This window comes from Passer domesticus, unplaced genomic scaffold, assembly GCF_036417665.1.
Source record: "Passer domesticus isolate bPasDom1 unplaced genomic scaffold, bPasDom1.hap1 HAP1_SCAFFOLD_236, whole genome shotgun sequence".
Classification (NCBI taxonomy): Eukaryota; Metazoa; Chordata; class Aves; order Passeriformes; family Passeridae; genus Passer; species Passer domesticus.
This window is the reverse complement of record NW_026990015.1, coordinates 1-18835: the sequence shown is the minus strand read 5'-3', so window position 1 is coordinate 18835 and position 18835 is coordinate 1. Positions and strand designations below refer to the sequence as shown.

General features: G+C 57.1%; 2 protein-coding genes across 2 annotated transcripts in view; one reads left to right on the top strand and one right to left on the bottom strand.

Moving 5' to 3' along the window:
* LOC135292220 (sarcoplasmic/endoplasmic reticulum calcium ATPase 1-like) overlaps positions 1–13099 on the top strand; it is a 35056-nt gene extending 21957 nt beyond the window's left edge. Inside the window, 9 exon segments of the mRNA XM_064406443.1 lie at positions 503–628; positions 1633–1851; positions 3063–3398; positions 4634–4854; positions 6022–6224; positions 9686–9771; positions 9862–9995; positions 11308–11425; positions 12803–13099. Of these exon segments, the coding sequence (XP_064262513.1) occupies positions 503–628; positions 1633–1851; positions 3063–3398; positions 4634–4854; positions 6022–6224; positions 9686–9771; positions 9862–9995; positions 11308–11425; positions 12803–13099 (1740 nt within the window).
* A 3278-nt stretch (positions 13100–16377) lies between these two features.
* Positions 16378–18787, bottom strand: LOC135292219 (microfibril-associated glycoprotein 4-like; the record flags this gene model as incomplete). Its single annotated transcript, XM_064406442.1, is given in 4 exon segments — positions 16378–16719; positions 18215–18242; positions 18244–18398; positions 18741–18787. Coding segments are annotated over 4 exon segments (478 nt in total), but the record flags the coding sequence as incomplete, so codon positions are not given.
* Between the last annotated feature and the right edge of the window lie 48 nt (positions 18788–18835).

Genomic DNA, 18835 nt, shown 5'->3' with positions numbered 1-18835 from the left:
TTCTCAAATGTCCTCAAACCTTCTCCAGCCTGGATCCCACCATCCCAAACCTTCTCAAACCTTCTTCAACCTGGGTCCCACCACCCCAAACCTTCTCCAACCTTCTCAAACCTCCAACCTGGGTCCCACCACCCCAAAACCTCTCCAGCCTCGGTCCCACCACCTCAAACCTTCTCCAACCTTTTCAAATCTTCTCAAACTTTCTCCAGCCTCGGTCCCACCACCCCAAACCTTCTCCAACCTTCTCAAACCTTCTCAAACCTTCTCCAACCTTGGTCCCACCACCCCAAAACTTCTCAAACCTTCTCCAGCCTGGGTCCCATCACCCCAGACTTTCTCCAAACCTTCTCCAACCTTCTCCGACCTTCTCAAACCTTCTCCAACCCCGGTCCCACCACCCCAAACCTTCTCCAGCCGGGTCCCACCCCCGGTGTCCCCTGTCCCACCCGGTGTCCCCCCCGGTGTCCCCTGGTGTCCCACCCGGTGTCCCGTGTCCCCGCAGGTGATCAAGCAGCTGATGAAGAAGGAGTTCACGCTGGAGTTCTCCAGGGACAGGAAGTCCATGTCGGTCTTCTGCTCGCCCGCCAAGGCCTCGCGCGCCGCCGTGGGCAACAAGATGTTCGTCAAGGTGGGTCCCCGTGGGGACGTCCCCTGGGCCACCTGGGGTCACCTGGGGCCACCTGGGGCCACCTGGGCCACCTGGGGGTGTCATCTGGGTCACACAACCCCATGACCATGTCCCACCACCCCAAACCTTCTCCAGTCTGGGTTCCACCACTCAAAACCTTCTCCAACCTTCTCAAACCCTGGTCCCACCACCCCAAACCATCTCCAACCTTCTCCAACGTGGGTTCCAGCACCCCAAACCTTCCCAAACCTTCTCCAACCTGGGTCCCACCACTCCAAACCTTCCAAAACCTTCTCCAATGTGGGTCCCACCACCCCAAACCTTCTCCAACGTTCTCAAACCTTCTCCAACCTTGTTCCCACCACCCCAAACCTTCTGAAACCTTCTCCAACGTGGGTTCCACCACCCAAAACCTTCTCCATTCTTGATCCCTCCATTCCAAACCTTCTCAAACCTTCTCAAACCCTGGTCCCACCTCCCCAAACCTTCTCCAATCTCAGTCCCACCACCCCAAACCTTGATCCCACCACCCCAAACCATCTCCAACCTGGGTCCCAGCACCCCAAACCTTGGTCCCACCACCCCAAACCATCTCCAACCTGGGTCCCACCACCCCAAACCTTGATCCCACCACCTCAAACCTTCTCCAACCTTCTCAAACCTCCAACCTCAGTCCCACCACCCCAAACCTTCCTAAACCTGGGTCCCAGCACCCCAAACCATCTCTAACCTTGGTCTCACCACCCCAAATCTTCTCCAACCTTCTCAAACCTCCAACCTGGGTCCCACCACCCCAAACCTTCTCCAACCTGGGTCCCAGCACCCCAAACCATCTCAAATCTGGGTCCCACCACCCCAAACCTTCTCCAACCTGGGTCCCACCACCCCAAACCTGGGTCCCACCACACCAAACCATCTCCAACCTGGGTCCCACCACCCCAAACCTTGGTCCCACCACCCCAAACCATCTCCAACCTGGGTCCCACCACCCGTGTCCCCCGCAGGGCGCCCCCGAGGGCGTCATCGACCGCTGTAACTACGTGCGCGTGGGCACCACGCGGGTGCCTCTGACGCCGGCGGTCAAGGAGAAGATCCAGAGCGTCATCAAGGAGTGGGGCACGGGCCGGGACACGCTGCGCTGCCTGGCCCTGGCCACCCGCGACACGCCGCCCAAGAAGGAGGACATGGTCCTCGAGGACTCCTCCAAGTTCGCCGAGTACGAGGTCCGTGTCCCCTGGGTGCTGGGACCTCGGTTTTGGGTGGTGGGAGCTCATTTTTGGGTGGTGGGACCTCGGTTTTGGGTGGTGGGCCCTGTTTTTGGGTGGTGGGACCTCGTTTTGGGTGGTGGGACCTCGTTTTGGGTGGTGGGAGCTCATTTTGGGGCGTTTGGGGTTCCTTCTCTATCATGACCTCCAAAAATTCATTTTTGGAGGTTCCTGGTCCACCACTATCTCAAAAACTCCATTTTTGGAGGTTCCTGCTCCTCCAAACCCCATTTTTAGTGATTCCTGGACCATCCCGACCTCCAAACCCCATTTTTGGAGGTTCCTTCTTCTCCAAGACCTCCAAAACTCCATTTTGGAGGTTCCTGGTCCTCCAAACACCATTTCTGATGGTTCTTTCTCCTCCATGATCTCAAAAACTCCATTTTTGGTGGTTCCTGGTCCTTGGTGACCTCCAAAACTTCCTTTTTTTGAGTTCCTGCTCTACCATGACCCCAAAACTTCCATTTTTGGTGGTTCCTGTTCCTTGGTGACCTCCAAAACATCCTTTTTTTGGGTTCCTGCTTCTCCATGACCTCCAAACTCCATTTTTGGTGGTTCCTGGTCCTTGGTGACCTCCAAAACTTCCTTTTTTTGGGTTCCTGGTTTACCACGACCCCAAAAAATCCATTTTTGGAGCTTCCTGCTCTACCACGACCTCCAAAACTTCCATTTTTGGAGCTTCCTGGTCCTCCAAACACCATTTCAGATGGTTCCTTCTTCTCCACGACCTCAAAAACTCCATTTTTGGAGGTTCCTGGTCCTTGGTGACCTCCAAAACTTCCTTTTTTTGAGTTCCTGCTCTACCACGACCCCAAAACTTCCATTTTTGGAGTTTCTTGCTCCACCACGACCTCAAAACTTCCATTTTTGGAGCTTCCTGTTCCTTGGTGACCTCCAAAACCTCATTTTTTTTGAGTTCCTGCTCTACCACGCCCTCAAAACTTCCATTTTTGGAGGTTCCTGGTCCTTGGTGACCTCCAAAACTTCCTCTTTTGGAGGTTCCTGCTCCACCACGACCTCCAAAACTTCCTTTTTTTGGGTTCCTGGTCTACCATGACCCCAAAACTCCCTTTTTGGAGGTTCCTGCTCAACCACCACCTCCAAAACTTCATTTTCGGTTGTCCCACCCCGTTTCTCCCTGACGTCCCCACGTTCTCCACCGCCCCCAGACCGACCTGACCTTCGTGGGCTGCGTGGGCATGCTGGACCCGCCGCGCAAGGAGGTGATGGGCTCCATCCGCCTGTGCCGCGACGCCGGCATCCGCGTCATCATGATCACGGGCGACAACAAGGGCACGGCCATCGCCATCTGCCGCCGCATCGGCATCTTCGGCGAGGACGAGGAGGTCACCGGCCGCGCCTACACCGGCCGCGAGTTCGACGACCTGCCGCTGTCCGAGCAGCGCGAGGCCTGCCGCCGCGCCTGCTGCTTCGCCCGCGTCGAGCCCACCCACAAGTCCAAGATCGTGGAGTTCCTGCAGTCCTTCGACGAGATCACCGCCATGGTGAGGAGCAGGGAGGTGGTGGACGTGGTTGTGGGGGTCCACCATGGGTTTGAGGGGGTTGGAGGGGGTTTGAGTGGGTCTGGACGTGGTTATGGAGGTCCAGCATGGATTTATGGAGGTTTAGGGTTGTAAGGTCTTGGTGGACGTGGTTATGGAGGCCCACCATGGGTTTGAGGGGGTTTGAGGGGGTTTGGACGTGGTTATGGAGGTCCAGCATGGATTTATGGGGGTTTGAGGAGGTTTGAGGGGGTTTGGACGTGGTTATGGAGGTCCAGCATGGATTTATGGAGGTTTAGGGTTGTAAGGTCTTGGTGGACGTGGTTATGGAGGCCCACCATGGGTTTGAGGGGGTTTGAGGGGGTTTGGACGTGGTTATGGAGGTCCACCATGGGTTTGAGGGGGTTGGAGGGGGTTTGAGTGGGTCTGGACGTGGTTATGGAGGTCCAGCATGGATTTATGGGGGTTTAGGGTTGTAAGGTCTTGGTGGATGTGGTTATGGGGGTCCACCATGGGTTTGAGGGGGTTTGAGGGGGTTTGGACGTGGTTATAGGGGTCCACCATGGGTTTGAGGGGGTTTAGGGTTGTAAGGTCTTGGTGGACGTGGTTATGGAGGCCCACCATGGGTTTGAGGGGGTTTGAGGGGGTTTGAGTGGGTTTGGATGTGGTTATGGGGGTCCACCATGGGTTTATGGGGTTTCGGTGGTCAGCTGTCATTGATTGAAGGGGGTTTCACCACCAATTTTTGATGTCGTTATGGAGTCCCACCACCAATTTCTCATAATTTTGGGTGCAACCATGAACATCTGACGTAGTTTTGGAGCCCCACCACCAACTTTGGACGTAGTTATGGAGTCCCACCACCGATTTCTCATAATTTTGGGTACAACCACGAACATTTGACGTAGTTATGGAGTCCCACCACCAATTTAATGTAATTTAGGCTGCAACCATGAACATCTGACGTAGTTATGGAGCTCCACCACCAATTTCATGTAGTTTTGGGTGCAACCATCAACTCTTGACGTAGTTTTGGAGTCCCACCACAAATTTAATGTAGTTTTGGTTGCAACCATGAACATTTGATGTAGTTTTGGAGTCCCACCACCAATATCACATAATTTTGGGTACAACCATCAACTTTTGACGTAGTTTTGGAGTCCCACCACCCCCCGAACCCCTCTCCACCCCTCCCCACGCCCCTCCTGACCTGCCCCCACCCCCGGCTGTGCCCTCAGACCGGCGACGGCGTCAACGACGCGCCGGCGCTGAAGAAGGCCGAGATCGGCATCGCCATGGGCTCGGGCACGGCCGTGGCCAAGACGGCCTCGGAGATGGTCCTGGCCGACGACAACTTCTCCACCATCGTGGCGGCCGTGGAGGAGGGCAGGGCCATCTACAACAACATGAAGCAGTTCATCCGCTACCTCATCTCCTCCAACGTGGGCGAGGTCGTCTGGTGAGCGCCCGCCCGCTTCCGACCAGTTCTGACCAGTTCCGACCAGTTCCAACCAGTTCCGACCAGTTCCGGCCAGTTCCGACCAGTTGGGAGCCGCGGCTGCCGCCCGGAGTTCCGAGATGTCGGCGGCTCTGGGGGGTTTTGGAGCCGGCGTGGGCCCAGTTTGGCCCAGTTTGGACCAGTCCCCGTCCCACTCCCATCCCAGTTTGTCCTGGTCCATCCCAGTCCCATCCCAGTTTGTTCTGGTCCATCCCAGTTTGTCCCAGTCCATCCCAGTTCCATCCCAGTTTGTCCCAGTCCCATCCCAGTCCATCCCACTCCTGTCCCAGTTTGTCCCAATCCCCTCCCAGTGAATCCCAGTCCATCCCAGTTTATCCCAGTTTGTCCCAGTCCCATCTCAGTCCCATCCCAGTTTGTCCCAGTCCCATCTCAGTCCCATCCCAGTTTGTCCCAGTTCCCTCCCAGTCCCATCCCAGTTTGTCCCAGTTCCCTCCCAGTCCCATCCCACTCCTGTCCCAGTTTGTCCCAGTCCATCCCAGTTTGTCCCAGTCCATCCCAGTGCATTCCAGTCCGCCATTAACCCCTCCCAGTCCATCCCAGTTTGTCCCAGTCTATCCCAGTCCCGTCCCACTCCTGTCCCAGTCCATCCCAGTTCATCCCAGTCCTTCCCAGTTTGACCCAGTCCCCCATTTACCACTCCCAATCCCCTCCCAGTCCCCTCCCAGTCCCTCCCAGTCCCCCATTAACCCCTCCCAGTACAAACCAGTCCCCCATTAACCCCTCCCAGTACAAACCAGTCCCCCATTAACCCCTCCCAGTACAAACCAGTCCCCATTAACCCCTCCCAGTCCCCATTAACCTCTCCCAATCCCCTCCCAGTCCATCCCAGTCCCCCATTAACCCCTCCCAGTCCCTCCCAGTACAAACCAGTCCCCCATTAACCCCTCCCAGTCCCCTCCCAGTACAAACCAGTCCCCCATTAACCCCTCCCAGTTTGACCCCATCCCCTCCCAGTATAACCCAATCCCCTCCCAGTCCATCCCAGTCCCCCATTAACCCCTTCCAGTCCCCATTAACCTCTCCCAATCCCCTCCCAGTACAAACCAGTCCCCCATTAACCCCTCCCAGTCCCTCCCAGTACAAACCAGTCCCGTTAACCCCTCCCAGTATCTTCCTGACGGCGGCGCTGGGCCTGCCCGAGGCGCTGATCCCGGTGCAGCTGCTCTGGGTCAATCTGGTGACCGACGGGCTGCCGGCCACCGCGCTGGGCTTCAACCCGCCCGACCTGGACATCATGGACAAGCCCCCGCGCAGCCCCAAGGAGCCGCTCATCTCGGGCTGGCTCTTCTTCCGCTACCTGGCCATCGGAGGTGAGACAACCTGCGGTCACCTCCTGGTCACTTTGTGGTCAGTTGGGTCATCTGGTGGTCAGTTCATGGACATTTGGGTCATCTACATCTCCTGGTGGTCAGTTTGTGGTCAGTTGGGTCAGTTGGGTCACCTCGTGGTCAGTTCATGGTCACCTTGGTCATTTGAGGTTGGCTCATGGTCATCTGGATCACCTGGTGGTCAGTTCAAGGTCGTTTGGGTCACCTCATGGTCAGTTCATGGTCAGTTGGGTCATCTAGGTCACCTGGTGGTCAGTTCATGGTCATTTAGGTCATCTAGGTCACCTCATGGTCAGTTCATGGTCATTTGGGTCACCTGCTTAGGGCTAGGGTCAGTTCGTGGTCACCTTGGTCACTTTGGTCATTTGTGGTTGGCTCATGGTCACTTGGGTGATCTCAGTCAGCTGGTGGTCAGTTCAAGGTCAGTTGGGTGATCTCAGTCACCTGGTGGTCAGTTGGAGGTCAGTTCGAGGTCACCTGGCTCAGGTGGGCTCATGGACAAGCCCCCGCGCAGCCCCAAGGAGCCGCTCATCTCGGGCTGGCTCTTCTTCCGCTACCTGGCCATCGGAGGTGAGACACTCCTGGGCCACCTCCTGGTCACTTTGTGGTCAGTTGGGTCATCTGGTGGTCAGTTCATGGTCATCTGGGTCATCTAATGGTCAGTTCGTGGACATTTGGGTCACCTCGCGGTCAGGTCATGGTCATTTGGGTCATCTATGTCTCCTGGTGGTCAGTTGACGATCAGTTGGGTCACCTAATGGTCACCTCGTGGTCAGTTGGGTCATCTACATCACCTGGTGGTCAGTTGAGTCATTTGGGTCACCTGGTGGTCAGTTCATGATCTCCTTGACCACCTGAGTCACCTTGGTCATTTGGGGTTGACTCATGGTCATCTGGATCACCTGGTGGTCAGTTGGTGGACATTTGGGTCACCTGGTGGTCAGTTCATGGTCAGTTGGGTCATCTAGGTCACCTGGTGGTCAGTTTGTGGTCATTTAGGTCATCTAGGTCACCTCATGGTCAGTTCATGGTCATTTGGGTCATCTACATCTCCTGCTGGTCAGTTCGTGGTCAGTTCGTGGTCATTTGTGTCATCTAGGTCACCTAATGGTCAGTTTGTGGTCATTTGGGTCATCTAGTGGTCAGTTTGTGATCAGTTGGGTCATCTGGGTCACCTGGTGGTCAGTTCGTGGTCAGTTGGGTCACCTCGTGGTCAGTTCATGGTCAGTTGGGTCATCTAGGTCACCTAATGGTCAGTTTGTGGTCATTTGTGTCATCTATGTCTCCTGGTGGTCAGTTTGTGGTCAGTTGGGTCACCTCGTGGTCAGTTCATGGTCACCTTGGTCATTTGAGGTTGGCTCATGGTCATCTGGATCACCTGGTGGTCAGTTCAAGGTCGTTTGGGTCACCTGGTGGTCAGTTGGTGGTCAGTTGTGTCATCTAGGTCACCTAATGGTCAGCTTGTGGTCATTTGGGTCACCTCATGGTCAGTTCGTGGTCAGTTGGGTCACCTGGTTAGGGCCAGGGTAAGTTTGTGGTCACCTTGGTCACTTTGGTCATCTGGGGTTGGCTCATGGTCACTTGGGTGATCTCAGTCACGTGGTGGTCAGTTCGAGGTCAGTTGGGTCACTTGGGTCACCTGGCGGTCAGTTGGAGGTCACCTGGCTCAGGTGGGCTCAGGTGGGCTCAGGTGGGCTCATGGCCAAGGCCCCGCGCAGCCCCAAGGAGCCGCTCATCTCGGGCTGGCTCTTCTTCCGCTACCTGGCCATCGGAGGTGAGACACTCCTGGGCCACCTCCTGGTCACTTTGTGGTCAGTTGGGTCACCTGGTGGTCAGTTTGTGATCAGTTGGGTCACCTGGTGGTCAGTTTGTGGTCATTTGGGTCATCTGGTGGTCAGTTCATGGTCAGTTGGGTCATCTACGTCTCCTGGTGGTCAGTTGAGTCATTTGGGTCACCTGGTGGTCAGTTCATGATCTCCTTGACCACCTGAGTCACCTTGGTCATTTGGGGTTGACTCATGGTCATCTGGATCACCTGGTGGTCAGTTCGTGGACATTTGGGTCACCTGGTGGTCAGTTCATGGTCAGTTGGGTCATCTAGGTCACCTAATGGTCAGTTTGTGGTCATTTGTGTCATCTACGTCTCCTGGTGGTCAGTTTGTGGTCATTTAGGTCATCTAGGTCACCTCATGGTCAGTTCATGGTCATTTAGGTCATCTACATCACCTGGTGGTCAGTTCGTGGTCAGTTCGTGGTCATTTGGGTCACCTGGTGGTCAGTTCATGGTCACTTGGGTCACCTGGTTAGGGTTAGGGTCAGTTCATGGTCACCTTGGTCACTTTGGTCATTTGGGGTTGGCTCATGGTCAGTTGGGTCACCTGGTGGTCAGTTCGAGGTCAGTTGTGTCATCTAGGTCACCTAATGGTCAGTTTGTGGTCATTTGTGTCACCTGGTGGTCAGTTTGTGGTCATTTAGGTCATCTAGGTCACCTCATGGTCAGTTCATGGGCAGTTGGGTCATCAGTGTCTCCTGGTGGTCAGTTCATGGGCAGTTGGGTCACCTGGGTAGGGCCAGGGTCAGTTCGTGGTCACCTTGGTCACTTCGGTCATCTGGGGTTGGCTCATGGTCACTTGGGTCACCTGGGAGCTGGTGGTGGTCAGTTCGTGGACCCAAAAATACCATCTGGGGACCCCAAAAACCACACGAAAACCACAAAAAAACCACCTGGAGACTTCCATGGAGAAGGTTCCTTGAGGAACGTTGTGGGGTCACCTTGAGAACCTCATGGAACCACCTGGAAACCCCAAGAAAACACTTGGAGACCCCCAAAAACCACCTGGAGACCCCCAAAAACCACCTGGAGACCCCAAAAACCACCTTGAGACCCCAAAAAAAACCACCTGAAGAGCCCAAAAAAACCACCTTGAGACCCCAAAAACCACCTGGAAACCCCAAAAAAACCACCTTGAGACCCCAAAAATCCACTTGGAAACCCCAAAAAAACCACCTTGAGACCCCAAAAACCACCTGGAAACCCCAAAAAAACCACCTTGAGACCCCAAAAATCCACTTGGAAACCCAAAAAAAACCACCTTGAGACCCCAAAAACAACCTGGAAACCCCAAAAAAACCACCTTGAGACCCCAAAAATCCACTTGGAAACCCCAAAAAAACAACCTTGAGACCCCCAAAAACCACCTGGAAACCCCAAAAAATCACCTTGAGACCCCAAAAACCACCTGGAGACCCCCAAAAACCACCTGGAAACCCAAAAAAAACCACCTTGAGACCCCAAAAACCACCTGGAGACCCCAAAAAAACCACCTGAAGAGCCCAAAAAAACACCTTGAGACCCCCGGGGTGGCCCCTTGGAGACCCCCAGCTTGTCCCCAGGTGTCCCCAGGTGTCCCCAGGTGTCCCGCAACCCCCCTCTGTCCCCCCAGGCTACGTCGGCGCCGCCACGGTGGGAGCGGCCGCCTGGTGGTTCCTCTTCGCCGAGGACGGGCCCAACGTCAGCTACCACCAGCTGGTGAGTCCCCGGGTGTCCCCAGATGTCCCCGAGGCGTCCCTGAGCTGGTGACCCCGAGGTGACCCCGAGGTGACCCCGATGTCCCCCCAGACCCACTTCATGCAGTGCTCGGAGCACAACGTGGACTTCGAGGGCTTGGACTGCGACATCTTCGAGTCGCCGGTGCCGATGACGATGGCGCTGTCGGTGCTGGTGACCATCGAGATGTGCAACGCCCTCAACAGGTGAGGGACACGTCACCGTGGCCATTGTCACCGTGGTCACCTTGGTCATTGTCACCTTGGTCATGGTTGTGGTCATGGTCATCGTTATTGTCATGGTCATCGTCATCATGGTCATCGTGCTCATGGTCATCGTTATTGTCATCGTTGTCATTGTCATGGTCATGGTCATCATGGTGACCATGGAGATGTGCAACGCCCTCAACAGGTGAGGGACACGTCTCCGTGGCCATTGTCACCGTGGTCACCTTGGTCATTGTCACCTTTGTCATGGTCATCGTGGTCATGGTCATTTATTGTCATTGTGGTCATGGTCATCATGGTCATGGTCATCACGGTGACCATCGAGATGTGCAACGCCCTCAACAGGTGAGGGACACGTCACCGTGGTCACCTTGGTCATTGTCACCATGGTCATTGTCACCTTGGTCATGGTCATGGTCATTGTTATTGTCATCGTTGTCATTGTCATGGTCATTGTCACCATGGTCATGGTCATTGTCACCATGGTCATTGTCACCTTGGTCATGGTCATGGTCATCGTTATTGTCATCGTTGTCATTGTCATGGTCATTGTCACCATGGTCATTGTCACCATGGTCATGGTCATCATGGTGACCATCGAGATGTGCAACGCCTTCAACAGGTGAGGGACACGTCACCGTGGTCACCGTGGTCATTGTCACCTTGGTCACTGTCACCTTGGTCATTGTCACCTTTGTCATGGTCACCGTGGTCATGGTCACCGTTATTGTCATGGTCATCACGGTCATGGTCATGGTCATGGTCATAATGTCATGGTCATCTTGGTCATTGTTGTCATCATGGTCATGGTCATCACGGTGATGTCCCCAATGTCCCCCATGTCCCCAGCCTGTCCAAGGACCCCAGCCAGATGCCACCATGGGAGAACATTTGGTTGATGGTCCTTGTCCACCCCAATGTCCCCAATGTCCCCAACGTCCCTGGTGACCCTGCTGTCCCCATGGTCACCTCGATGTCCCCCATGTCCCCAACCTGTCCATGAACCCCAGCCAGATGCCACCATGGGAGAACATCTGGCTGATGGTCCTTGTCCACCCCAATGTCCCCAATGTCCCCAACGTCCCTGGTGACCCCGATGTCCCCAATGTCCCCAATGTCCCCGATGTCCCCATGACCTCCTGGTGACCCCGCTGTCCCCGATGTCCCCAATGTCCCCGATGTCCCCATGACTTCCTGGTGACCCCCATGTCCCCGATGTCCCCAATGTCCCCATGACCTCCTGGTGACCCCGCTGTCCCCATGGTCACCTCGATGTCCCCGCTGTCCCCAGCCTGTCCGAGAACCAGTCGCTGGCCCGGATGCCGCCGTGGGTGAACATCTGGCTGATGGGCTCCATCTGCCTCTCCATGTCCCTGCACTTCGTCATCCTCTACATCGACCCCCTGCCCGTAAGGGGACACCGGGGACACCGCGGGGGCCGCCTTGGGCTGGTGGCCTTGGGGATGCGGGGTGGTGGTCAGGGGGGTGGTGGTCATTGAGGTGGTGGCCTTGGGGACATCAAGATGGTGGTCATTGGGTTGTCAGTCATTGGGTTGGTGGTCATTGGGTTGGTGGCCATCAAGGTGGTGGCCTTGGGGACATTGGGTTGGTGGTCATTGGGTTTGTGGACATTGGCTTGGCGGTCATCAAGCTGGTGGTCATCAAGATGGTGGCCTTGGGGACATCAAGATGGTGGCCTTGGGGACATCAAGATGGTGGTCATGGGGTTGGTGGCCATCGAGGTGGTGGCCTTGGGGACATTGGGTTGGTGGTCATTGAGTTGGTGGTCATGGGGTTGGTGGTCATGGGGTTGGTGGTCATCAAGGTGGTGGCCTTGGGGACATTGGGGTGGTGGTCATTGAGCTGGTGGTCATTGGGTAGTGGTCATTGGGGTTGGTGACCATGAGGGTGGTGGCCTTGGGGACATTGGGATCGTGATCATTGGGTGGTGACCATCAAGATGGTGGCCTTGGGGACATTGGGTTGGTGGTCATGGGGTTGGTGGTCATTGGGCAGTGGCCATCAAGGTGATGGCCTTGGGGACATGAAGATGGTGGTCATGGGGTTGGTGGCTATGGGGTTGGTGGCCATTGAGGTGGTGGCCTTGGGGACATTGGGTTGGTGGTCATTGAGGTTGGTGACCATGAGGGTGGTGGTCTTGGGGACATTGGGTTGGTGGTCATGGGGTTGGTGGTCATGGGGTTGGTGGCCATGGGGTTGGTGACCGTCGAGGTGGTGGCCTTGGGGACATTGGGGTGGTCGTCATTGAGCTGGTGGTCATGGGGTTGGTGGCCATTAAGGTGGTGGCCTTGGGGACATTCGGTTGGTGGTCATTGGGTTTGTGGACGTTGGCTTGGTGGTCATCAAGCTGGTGGTCATCAAGAGGGTGGCCTTGGGGGACATTGGGTTGGTGGTCATTGTGTGGTGGTCATTGGGTGGTGATCATCAAGTTGGTGGTCATTGGCTTGGTGGCCACCAGCTTGGTGGCCATGGTGACATCAGATTGATGACCACCGTTGACCTTGAGTGACCACTGGGTGCGATGACCACAGGTGTGCTCTGCTGACCATGGGGGAGCTCTGGTGGCCACAGGGGTCACTTTGGTGGCCACGGCCATCGTGTCGACCACCAGCGTTGACCTTGCCTTTGATGACCACTGGCTTGAGTGACCACTGGGTTTAATGACCACGGGCGGGCTCTGGTGGCCCTGGGGCCGCTCTGGTGGCCCCGGCGGTGGCCCTGGTGGCCCGGGAGGAGGTCCCAGCCGTGTCCCCCGCTGTCCCCAGATGATCTTCAAGCTGACGCCGCTGACGCTGACCCACTGGCTGATGGTCATCAAGATCTCCTTCCCGGTCATCCTGCTGGACGAGGCCCTCAAGTTCATCGCCAGGAACTACCTGGAAGGTGAGGAGGTGGCCCCACCCCACCGGGGTGTCCCCGTGTCCCCCCCCGACCCGCTCGGGGTCGTCCCCACCCTCTGTGGTCACCTCCATCGTGTCCGGGTGACCTTGGCCGTCTCCACCGTCCCCTGGCCACCTCCATGGTCACCTCCATGGTCCCTGGTCACCTCCTGGTGCCCTTGACCATCTCCAGGTGACCGTGACCATCTCATGGTCACCTCCATGGTCACCTTCCTGTGCCCTTGACCATCTCATGGTCACTCCATGGTCACTCCATTGTCCATGGTCACCTTCTGGTCACCTCCATGGTCACCTCCCCGTCCCCTTGACCATGTCCTGGTCACTCCATGGTCACTCCATTGTCCATGGTCACCTCCGTGGTCACCTCCCTGTCCCCTTGACCATCTCCTGGTCACCTTCATGGTCACCTTGTGGTCCCCTCCCTGTCACCTCGGCCATCTCTGTGTCCCTTTGGTCACTCTGTGGTCACTCCATGGTCACTCCATGGTCACTCCATGGTCACTCCCTGGTCACTCCCTGTCCCCTCCCTATCCCCTTGGTCACTCCATGGTCACTCCATGGTCACTCTGTGGTCACTCCCTGTCCCCTCCATTGTCCCCTCCCTGTCCTCATGGTCACTCCATGGTCACTCTGTGGTCACTCTGTGGTCACTCTGTGGTCACTCCACTGTCCCCTCCATTGTCCCCTCCCTGTCACCTTGGCCATCTCCATGTCCTTTGGTCACCTCTGTGGTCACTCTGTGGTCACTCCGTGGTCACTCCATGGTCCATTGTCCCCTCCCTGTCCCCTTGACCATCTCCATGTCCCTTTGGTCACTCCCTGGTCACTCCCTGTCCCCTCCCTGTCCCCATGGTCACTCCCTGGTCACTCTGGTCACTCCCTGTCCCCTTGGTCACTCCACTGTCCCCTCCCTGTCCCCTTGGTCACTCCCTGTCCCCATGGTCACTCCATAGTCTGTGGTCACTCTGTGGTCACTCTGTCCCCTCCCTGTCCCCTTGACCATCTCCATGTCCCTTTGGTCACTCCCTGGTCACTCCCTGTCCCCTCCCTGTCCCCATGGTCACTCCGTGGTCACTCCATGGTCACTCTGTGGTCACTCCATGGTCACTCCCTGTCCCCATGGTCACTCCCTGTCCCCGTGGTCACTCTGTGGTCACTCCATGGTCTGTGGTCACTCCATGGTCACTCCCTGTCCCCGTGGTCACTCTGTGGTCACTCCCTGGTCACTCCATGGTCACTCCCTGTCCCCTCCCTGTCCCCTTGGTCACTCCCTGTCCCCTTGGTCACTCCATGGTCACTCCGTGGTCACTCCGTGGTCCATTGTCCCCTCCCTGTCCCCTTGACCATCTCCATGTCCCTTTGGTCACTCCATGGTCACTCCATGGTCACTCCCTGTCCCCATCATCACTCCCTGTCCCCTCCCTGTCCCCATGGTCACTCCATGGTCACTCCCTGGTCACTCTGTGGTCACTCTGGTCACTCCCCGTCCCCTCGGTGTCCCCTCGGTGTCCCCTCCCCCTCTCACCTCCATCTTCTCGTCCCCAGCGTGACCCGGCCGGGCCCGGCGCCGCCCCAGGTACAGGGACACGCCGTGTCACCTCTGTCACCTCTGTCATTGTCATTGTCACCTCTGTGTCACCTCAGTGTCATTGTCACCTGTGTCACCTCAGTGTCACCTCAGTGTCACCTGTGTCATTGTCATTGTCACCTCAGTGTCACCTCAGTGTCATTGTCATTGTCACCTCAGTGTCACCTCAGTGTCATTGTCACCTCATTGTCACCTGGGTCATTGTCATTGGCACCTGTGTCACCTCATTGTCACCTGGGTCATTGTCACCTGTCATTGTCAGTGTCACCTCAGTGTCATTGTCACCTGGGTCACCTCAGTGTCACCTCTGTCACCTGTGTCATTGTCACCTCATTGTCACCTGTGTCACCTCAGTGTCACCTGTCAGTGTCACTGTCACCTCTGCCACCTGTGTCACCTGCCCTTGTCACCCCCACGCCATTGCCACGCCTCATTGTCCCCCCAGTGACGTCATTGTCCCCTCCCTGTGACATCATTATCACCCCTATGACGTCATTTCCCCCCTATGACATCATTGTCCCCTCCCCGTGACATCATTGTCCCCCCTATGACATCATTGTCCCCCCTATGACGTCATTGTCCCCTCCCCGGCACTGGCCCCTCATTGTCACCTGCCTGTCACCTCTCTATGACGTCATCGTCACCTCTGCCCCCCTCCCTGTGACGTCACTGACCCCTCCCTATGACGTCATTGTCCCCTCCCCTCACACCGGTTTGGGGGGGAGGGGGGCGTGGCCACCTCAAACCCCTCCCCCCAACGACGTCGCCCCCCCGTGACGTCACCACGCCCCCCTGTGATGACGTCACCTCTCTCCCCTCCCCCCGCAGCGGAGGAGCCCGCCCGGAAGCACCGGAAGTGACGATTTTGGGGACCCCGCCCCAAACCGGGGAGGGGGCGTGGCCAACGCTGCCCCTCCCCCCCACCTCGACCCCTCCCCCCTCCCCCCGCCCCTCCCCCACCCCCCCAAATCCAAAGAGGGGGCGTGGCCAGAATTGGCCCCTCCCCCTTATAATAGTTCCCATATTTTGGAGTGGGCGTGGCCAAATTTGGCCCCTCCCGCATCCCCCAAGCCCCTCCCCCACCCCCGGGGGGGATTTTGGGGTTGCCCCCTGCAGTGGGGCCCCCCCCACCCCCCCCAATTTTGGGAGTGGGCGTGGCCTAATTAGGCCCCTCCCCCACCCCGAAGCCCCTCCCCCAATTTTTTCCCAATTTTCGGGGTGGCCCCGCCCCCAAATTTTTGGGGAGGGGGCGTGGTTAAAACTGGCCCCTCCCCCCTCAAGCCCCGCCCCCTCCCGCCCCTCCCCCACCCCCGGCGTTGCTTATTTATTGCCAATAAAGGGAACTCGCCCCTCCCCCACCCCCGAAACAAAATTTTTTGTGTGTGTGTTTTTTGGCGGTGGGGGAGGGGCGGGTGTTGATTTTGGGGTGGGGGGAGGGGCCGGGTGACCTCCCAGACCCCAAAACACCTCAAACCCCCCAAAAAAATCCCTTCCAAAACCCCCCCCGAGATGTCTCCACCACCCCAACCCCCACTCAGATATCAACATCTTCCTTAATTAATTACTCCCATGAAGTGGGAGGAGCTAACTAGGGGTGGGGGCGGGGCCAAGTGACCTCCCAGACCCCAAAACACCTCAAATCCCCCCAAAAAATCCCATCCAAGAACCCCCCCGAGATGTCTCCACCACCCCAACCCCCACTGAGGTACCAAGATCTTCCTTAATTAATTACTCCCATGAAGTGGGAGGAGCTAACTAGGGGTGGGGGCGGGGCCAGGTGACCTCCCAGACCCCAAAACACCTCAAACCCCCCCAAAAAAAACCCCCCCCGAGATATTTCCCCAACCCCCGCTGCTCAATCAACGCTGGGCCTTTATTGTGGGCGGGGCCAAGGCGGGCGGGGGGCGTGGCACACCGGGGCGGGCGTGTCCGGGCGGGGGCGGGGCTCAGAGGCGGCGGATCTTCATCTCGCTGCGCTTGAGCGAGTAGTAGAAGCCCTTCCACTGGGCCCAGTTGATGCCGTTGGCGTAGGAGAGGTGCGGCCCGGCCAGGTAGAAGCCGTTGAGGTTGGAGAAGTGGCAGCTGCGGAACCACCAGGCGCCCGAGGAGAGCGCGGCGCAGTTCTGCGCGAACAGGTCCTGGTCGCGGTCGAAGGTGGAGAACTTCTGCCCGTTGTGGTAGCTCAGCGAGTCGCCTGCGGTGGGTTGGGTTGGGTTGGGTTGGGGTGGTCAAGCCGTGCCGTGGTTGGCCGACGTTGACCTCCCCAGGGTTGATTTTCACTTGGTTGGCCACCGTTGACCACTACTGACCACCATTGACCCCATTGACCTCCCATGGTTGACCTTGACTTGGTTGCCCACTGTTGACCCCATTGACCCTCCCATGGTTGACTTTGACTTGGTTGGCCACCATTGACCCCATTGACCACCATTGACCCCATTGACCCCATTGACCTCCCCATGGTTGACTTTGACTTGGTTGGCCACCATTGGCCACCATTCACCCCATTGACCCTCCAGTGGTTGACTTTGACTTGGTTGACCTTGACTTGGTTGGCCACCGTTGACCACCGTTGACCCACCATTGACCACCATTGACCCATTGACCCCATTGACCTCCCAATGGTTGACTTTGACTTGGTTGGCCACTGTTGACCACCATTGACTCTCCCATGGTTGACTTTGACTTCGTTGACCTTGACTTGGTTGGCCACCGTTGGCCACCATTGACCCCATTGACCACCATTGACCGCCATTGACCCCATTGACCTCCCCATGGTTGATCTTGGCTTGGTTGCCCACCGTTGCCCACCGTTGACCCACCATTGACCCCATTGACCACTATTGGCCTCCCAGTGGTTGACCTTGACTTGGTTGACTGCCGTTGACCTCCATTGAATCCCATTGACCTCCGTTGACCTCCCCATGGTCAACCTTGACTCAGTTGACCTCCATTGACCTCCCAATGGTCAACCTTGACTCGGTTGACCACCGTTGACCTCCATTGACCCCCATTGACCTCCCAATGGTCAACCTTGACTTGGTTGACCCCCATTGACCCCGTTGAACTCCCAATGGTCAACCTTGACTTGGTTGCCCCTCATTGACCACCCAACGGTCAACCTTGACTCAGTTGACCTCCATTGACCTCCATTGACCTCCCAATGGTCAGTCTCAACTTGCTTGACCATTGTTGACTCCCATTGACCTCCCAATGGTCAACCTTGACTGGGTTGACCACCGTTGACCTCCATTGACTCCCATTGACCTCCGTTGACCTCCCAATGGTCAACCTTGACTTGGTTGCCCCTCATTGACCACCCAACGGTCAACCTTGACTCAGTTGACCTCCATTGACCCCCATTGACCTTCCAATGGTCAACCTTGACTCAGTTGACCACTGTTGACCCCGATTGACCACCCAATGGTCACCCTTGACTCAGTTGACCTCCATTGACCTCCATTGACCCCGTTGACCCCGCAATGGTCAACCTTGACTCGGTTGACCACCGTTGACCTCCATTGACCCCCATTGACCTCCATTGACCACCCAACGGTCAGCCTTGACTTGGTTGACCCCCATTGACCCCGTTGACCTCCCAATGGTCAACCTTGACTCAGTTGACCTCCGTTGACCTCCATTGACCCCGTTGACCCCCCAATGGTCACCCTTGCCCGGCTGCCCCTCACCGGCGCCGCCGTCGACGAAGCCGGCGACCGTGCAGGGCGTAGCCGTCCTCCTCGGGGCTGACGGCCGTGGGCGAGAGCGCGAAGGAGCCGTACGTGGCCGACGCCGAGTTGTTCTCGAAGTCCTCGAGCTCCACGCGCAGCTCGTAGCGCGCCTGCTGCGTCAGCAGGGCCAGCGTCTGCAGCCCTGGGGTCACACAGGGGTCACACAGGGGTCAGGGGTCACTCAGGGTCAGCAGGGCCACCGTCTGCAGCCCTGGGGTCACACAGGGGTCACACAGGGGTCAGGGGTCACTCAGGGGTCACTCAGGGTCAGCAGGGCCAGCGTCTGCAGTCCTGGGGTCACTCAGGGGTCAGTCAGGGGTCACCTACTGGTCCATACTGGTCCATACTGGTTTATACTGATTTCTATGGATTCCTATGGGGTTTTTTGCCCCAGACTGGTCCATACTGGTTTGTACTGGTTTCTATGGATATCTATGGGGTTTTTTGCCCCATACTGGTTTATACTGGTCTGTACTGGTCGTACCCAGCCAGTACTCGCCGTCGGCGCGCCCGAAGCCGGCCCTGCAGTCCCTACTGGTCCATACTGGTCTGTACTGGTTTCTATGGATTCCCATGGAT